The sequence below is a fragment of the Sinocyclocheilus anshuiensis genome, unplaced genomic scaffold (assembly GCF_001515605.1).
Source record: "Sinocyclocheilus anshuiensis isolate Anshui unplaced genomic scaffold, SAMN03320099.WGS_v1.1 scaffold1227, whole genome shotgun sequence".
NCBI lineage: Eukaryota > Metazoa > Chordata > Actinopteri > Cypriniformes > Cyprinidae > Sinocyclocheilus > Sinocyclocheilus anshuiensis.
In genome coordinates, this window is record NW_015536524.1 from 77643 (window position 1) to 84423 (window position 6781).

The window sequence follows — 6781 nt, forward strand, 5'->3', positions numbered from 1 at the left end:
ACCCAAAGTTGGGTTGAAACAACCCAGCATTTTTTAGAGTGTAGGGTGATCTCTATCTAGCATATTAGGCTACTGTTTTTGAGAATCTTATACAAATTTTAGAATTTTTCAGGCCATTGCTAAGTAATACATTTACAAAGAATATAAGAAAAAAAAATCATAAATCATTAAACGTTTGCATTGCATTTTTAGGGATAGATAATCTTGTCTTTATTGGTGGAAATGTCTCTGAGCAAAGAGAAAAAAGACCAGGTGAGTGTCTCTGCTTTTCTTTAGTAATTGTAATAAGAATTAACATGTGTTCAATTCATTTTATGTGATTTTTTTCGTTTCAGAACACAGTGATGCTGCTTATCGGTAAAACCGGATCAGGGAAAAGTACAACAGGAAATACCATCTTTAACGAAACTGTGTTTCAGTCTGAAATGAGCTGTTCATCAGTGACCAGAGTCTGTCAAGCACACACTGGAGCTGTTAATAACAGGAGAGTGACAGTGATCGATACTCCAGACTTCCTCTTTTTCACTCACACTGACTTTGATTCAGACACGGAGCTGAAGAGAGCTCTTGAATTATGTTCACCAGGAGCTCATGTCATTCTGCTTCTCCTGTCTTTAAGCACTTTCACTGAGCAGGAGAAGGATTTCATTGATTGGTTTGAGCAGAAGTTTGGTGCAGAAGCTCTCAGATTTACTCTAGTGCTCTTCACTCACGCAGATCAGACGCACATAAGATCATTAGGAGAAATGATCAGCAGAAATACTCAGTTAGCTGATTTTATTAATCGGTGTGGTCAGAGACATCATGAGTTTAACATTAAAGCTCCAGCAAACAGACAGCAGGTGACTGAACTCATGGAGAAGATTGACAGACTACTGTCTGAGAACAGAAACTCCTGCCTCACACAAGAAATGATGCAGGAGACTGAGAGGAGGAGAAAGGAGGAAGAGAGGAGAGCAGAGAGGGAGAGGAGAGAGAGAGAACATCAAATGATATTAGAGAGAGTCAGAATAGAGACAGAGATGCGTGTCAGGAAAGAATATGAGGAGAAAAAAGCTGGGATACTGGAGGAGACATTTTGGAAGAAGCTCAAACATCTCTTTATTAAACAGATAAAGCTGAAATATGTCTGTGTAATTATGGTTTTTGCTGTAGCAACAGGAGGTGTTTTGGTGTGGAAGGAAGTCTCTTCACATGGATGGACCCTCAATGGTTTCATTACTGGAGGATCAGCAGCAGCTGCAGGAGTTTTCACAGGGATTCTCTGGAGATTGATGTTGAAGAGTCAATTTATCTGTTCATCTTCTCATGAGTGTCCCAGCACTGTTAGACAGTTATTACTGAAGACAGCAGGTGTTGTGTGTGGTTTATCTGCCGGAGCTGTGATTGGTCACTTTCTAGGAGGAAATGTGTTTTGCGTTACCGCTTTAGCAGGATTTGCTGGAGCCGCTGGAGCTTTTACAGCTTCATAGCTTTACAGATCACGATGAAATAATGCAGGTGTATTATTTGTACATTAGCACAAAATAAAACAAACACAATCTAATGTAATGCATCCGTATATTGTTAAGAACGTGCATGAGCATTTAAAATGTTGTGAAATTGGTTTTCTCAGTGAAAGTTTCTTTGAGCAAAGGGATAAAATTATACTGAAATGATGCGTCAGGTGACTTCCTGCTGATCGCATCTGTAATCCTAATAGATGGTAAAAGATGTGACGTCTGTCAGTAGTTGGATTTTATTGATGTTAATTGTGTTGTTTTGTGCTTTTAGAATCTTTAAAACATATTGTTCATGAGAAACGGGGATGGTGATATGGTGAAGTGTTGCTCTGTACTCTGTCAAAAGAAACCTCTCAGGCCAAGTTTAAAATGATGTGTAATGTCTCGCTTCAGATGTGTGTCTTAAACATGAATAAAACTGACCTAACTTGCAAACATGGTTTAGTGTCCTTGATAAGCTATCTCATATTCATACAGTTAGATCTGAGAAGTTTCTTCTAACAAAAAAAAAATAAAATTGTCAACAGATAATTAAAAACATCACTGTTAAACAGAATATATAATTTTTTACTTTAAAATTCCAACACATAATCTGACAAAACTCATTATGTATATGTTAAATCTATTTTACATTCAGTACCATTTACTGATCATGTGATAAAAGTTCAACAGAAGCCAATCATTTTCAGAAAGCTTAGTCAGCACTGATGCAAATGGCTGAGTATTGAGATTTTATTTTGAAATTTTTTCCCTATAGGCCAAAAATCCATATGGACTTTCTCAACCAACATAATGATTTGCCATAAGATCATGTTGCAAAATTAATCACTTTTGTGACGTGACATGTGGCCAAGTATGGTGACCCATACTCGGAATTAGTGCTCTGCATTTATCCCATCCAAAGTGCACAAACACAGCAGTGAACACACACACACCGTGAACACACACCCGGAGCAGTGGGCAGCCATTTATGCTGCGGCGCCCGGGGAGCAGTTGGGGGTTCGGTGCCTTGCTCAAGGGCACCTCAGTCGTGGTGTTGAAGCTGGAAGAGAGTGCTGTACATTCACTCCCCCCACCTACAATCCCTGCCGGTACGAGACTCGAACCCACAACCTTTGGGTTACGAGTCCGACTCTCTAACCATTAGGCCACGACTTCCCCCCATTTTTGTCAGGTACAACATTGGCAAGATATGATTTTGCTGAATAACCGACTGCATCTGACTAAAAAAAAGGCAATACATTTTGTTGCAACAGGCAATGAGAATGGAGATTTACTGCTTGGTAGAAGAGAAGGGGTTTGAAAATGGATGGACAGATTTGGTCAAAATGACACATTATGGCATCGAATAGTTTTGATACTTACAGTAATTGTATAAAATGTTGATTTTATATAAATCCAGCGGTTTATTTGTATACATTGTGAAAGAGATGGGTAAATACTACAAATAAATACGTGTAAAATAGAGGTAAAATTCCTGCTTAAGGCTGAATTAATTAATTAAATAAAAATAAAATAATTACTCCAAAAATAAATAGTCAAATTGAAATTCCTGTTTTCCACATTAGAGAGATTTGGTTTTGGGGAGTCATTCATTAACGGGATCAAAATTCTTTATACATCACCTTCAACCACTGTCACCACCAATGGACTAACATCACATAGCTTCACACTGCACTGTCCGGGGGACTAGACAAGGATCCCACTTTCCCCCTTACTGTTTACCATTGTTATTGAACCGTTAGCAGCAGCCATCCATCAAAACAGCTATATTGAGCTATAGTTCAAACACTAAATATGCACCAGAAAATCAGTCGTTATGGTGATAATTTATTACTGTATCTATAGGACCCACCATCGTCATTACAAGAAACAATTAACCTTATTTATTCATTCTCTAAAATGAATTCTCTGAATACTCTGTCAGCTGGAGTAAATATTCTATTCTTTCATTACATTCCAGCAGCTTGGATGTGACATCCCAGACACCACCAATTCCTCTATGCACCAATCACATCACATATCTAGACATTGCTGTTTCTTCCAGGCTGTCAGAGTTGTTTGGTCTTAATTTCACTATTTACTCAAAACAATAAACGATGATCTTCAATCATCCACTATGCATTATGGGCAGAATATCAGTAATTAAAATGACTGTACTCCTTAAACTAAACAATTTATTCTCAATGATTCCAACACAGCCCACCTTTATCTGGTTGAAATCTTTAGACTCAATCATTACCAAATTTGACTGGAAAAATAAGACTCCAAGAATGAAATTGACTACCCTCCAGAAACCAAAAACACAAGGAAGCACCACATTTCTACCAGTACTTTCTGGCCAATCAGCTTCAAAATATATACAAATCGATTCATCCTTACCCATCAGAAAATATAAAGTTAGATGTTAAACAAACAATTTGTGAAGATATTCATGTTTCAGACCTTTTTCAGTCAAACAATCAAAAAACATTCCTGTTTTAAAACACCGACAATAGCAGCAGCTCTGACAGCCTGGTGGAAATGTCATCAAATCACAAATACTCCCACCATCTACAAACTCATTAGAAATAATCCAGATTTTACAGTTAACAAAAAGCCACTTAACTTACACACATGGGCAGAAAAGGGCATCACACAACTTTGACACATCTTTCATAGTAATAACCTGGCCTCATTTTCCTATTTAGTCCAGAAACACGGCATTGGGAGTAAATGTTTTTGAAATACCTACAAATCAAATCATCTATCCAATCAAAAATCAACACTCCGACCATTAACCTAGACCTTTCACCTTCAATCTCAGAGCTAATTAATATATCCTCAAAAAAACTACTCTCCAGAATATACATAATAATATCAAAATCAGACAATACATTAAGCTTATCCATTACTCCTGATACCAAATCTGCAAAAATATCTTCCTTCATTACAAAAAATGTCAATCTGCAAATCATACAGTTTAAGGTACTTCATAGATTTCACTTAACTGGACAGAAATAGATTTACTTCAGAAACCTGCTCACATTGTACCCAAAATCACTCATGTGTTCACACCCTTTGGTATTGCACGCCAATTAAAAACTTATGGGAAAACGTAACTGAATCACTGTCTTTATGAGATGTCACATTCCAATGTCGCCCTCCTTCTGTATTCTTGGTGACACATTCGTAATCGATTTAAACGATATAAACACAGTTATTCAGTTACAGACAGAAAACTATCCTCATGAACTGGAAATCAAGGAGCACTATATATATTGCATCTTGTTAAAACTTACTAATAGATTAGATCTCAATGGAAAGCCTGTCCACTTCCATTCAAAACAATACACTAGAACAGTGCTTCTCAAAGTCCGGAATCGGACCCGGAGGGAATTCAATCCGGACCCGCCTCCATTTCGTATTTCAAGAGCACTAATTATATTTCCTACTTTGATAAACGCATGTTAAACATGTAAATCATTTGTTTCTCTCTTTTTTTTGGAGATGGTCCGAAATGAAAGCGAAGGCAAGATATTGAATATTTTCCTTCATGACATTGTTGTCATGACATCCAGTGAGCATATGACGTTTGACATAATCGGGTGACGTTTCACCGCTAATATGAGTAATGTACAGTATATATATATATATTTTTAAATTTTGTTATCACTTAGATTATGGCCTTTTGACTTATAGCAGTGTCCAGTGTTTCCCATACATTGAGTTACAAATAGACAAACCACAAATAGATTTTCAAAAAGGCTAAACTTTGTTGAATAAACTGAGCACTGCACGTTTCAAAATTAAATTGCAGCACGGGTGTTTTTATATGAATGTATCTTTGAAAAGAACCGACGGTCTTCAGAAAAGCTTTGATGTCATTTTCATTTCGTAATACCTGATAAAGTAGCATTTGATTACAGCCGTTACCGGAGAAACCGCTATATATATCTCCCGCTCCAATAGCGCCTCCTGCTGGCAGAGAATTAATTTGTATTTGCAAGTCTGTGGGAAAACTGTGGTGTCTGTCAGCAAACTTAAACAAAAAGCATGCTTCATTTACTCAAACTCTCTTTTATGAGATAAAGGGGGAAAAAAAAGAAAATCGGCCAAACATATCGGCCCAAAAAATCAGCATCATATATCGGCCATTATATATACATATATCCATACATCGGCCATATATCGACACTTAAATGAATTGTTTTGCCACTTTTGCAATTGTTATTAATGTATTTTGAATGCAAAGGGAACTTTATTTTTTCAAAAAAGTAATGTTTATTTGTTATGCATGTTATGTGTGTTTATTAAAAACAAGTTTTGTAATAACCAATTGTTCTGGTCCAGACCTTTGACACTGATGAAAATTCAGATTTGGACCTTTGAATGTAGACTTTGAGAACCCCTGCACTAGAATGACACCCCTCTTGGTCATCACTCATTACCTTCCGCCAGTCATACATGCCAGGCATTGATTATTATTAAACTTAGTTAAATAGATATTAAGTTGTTCTTGGTAATGCATCACACATTAGTTGATTCACATACATAAAAATAAAATAAAATAAAATAAAAACACACAGGGTAAGCGTGGCATGTGACTAGTGGCCTGGGGTGGGTAGTGTCCTGGGAGGTCGGGGGGTGGTTGGGATATATCCCTGGTGCCCCGCTGGGACTAACTTGGAACTAACTTGTAGCATGGCTAAGTGGGGGAACATAGGAAATATAATAATTTCATATTACTATGATTAGTATTATTTTTATTATTATTAATATCATTATTATTATTATTATTAGTGGTGGTGGTATTAGTATTATTGCTGCTAACTATATGACTACTGCAATTATTATATTCAGCCTCTTCCTCGACCCCCCACCCTCCCCCCTTCCAATCTTGAGGTGATTAGTTTTATTATTATTATTGGCATTATTAGTGTCATTATTATTTGTTTCTACTATTGTTATATCTGTTATACTTTTCTAGATATACCTTATTTATTCATTAATTTATTTGATTATTTATTTCTCTATTATTGCTATTGTTGTTGTCATTATTATTGGTTGTTCTTACTCTTGTTATATCTATTATACTTTTATAGAAATACTTAGGTTGATATGCTTCCACCCTCACACTTAGATACACACACACACTTGCTTACTTACAAATGGACTTTTGTTGGCAATTGTAAAACAGACACAAACGATCCTCTATGAATGTTTTTGCTTTGCTTGACAGTGGCTCCAATGGTACCTTTGCTTCTAAGAAGCTAGTTCATGCTCTTAAACTGGAATCA

General features: G+C 36.5%; 1 protein-coding gene across 2 annotated transcripts in view; it reads left to right on the forward strand.

Moving 5' to 3' along the window:
• Positions 1-1524, forward strand: part of LOC107693992 (GTPase IMAP family member 7) — a 2742-nt gene extending 1218 nt beyond the window's left edge. Inside the window, exons 2-3 of one of the 2 annotated variants that reach the window (XM_016493615.1) lie at positions 193-252; positions 336-1524. In XM_016493615.1, coding sequence (XP_016349101.1) covers positions 223-252; positions 336-1472 — 1167 coding nt within the window. In that variant the 5' untranslated portion in view covers positions 193-222 and the 3' untranslated portion in view covers positions 1473-1524. Of the gene's footprint in view, positions 1-183; positions 253-335 lie in introns of those variants that run through there. The other variant, XM_016493611.1, reaches the window with a different exon arrangement.
• The last annotated feature ends 5257 nt before the right edge of the window (positions 1525-6781 follow it).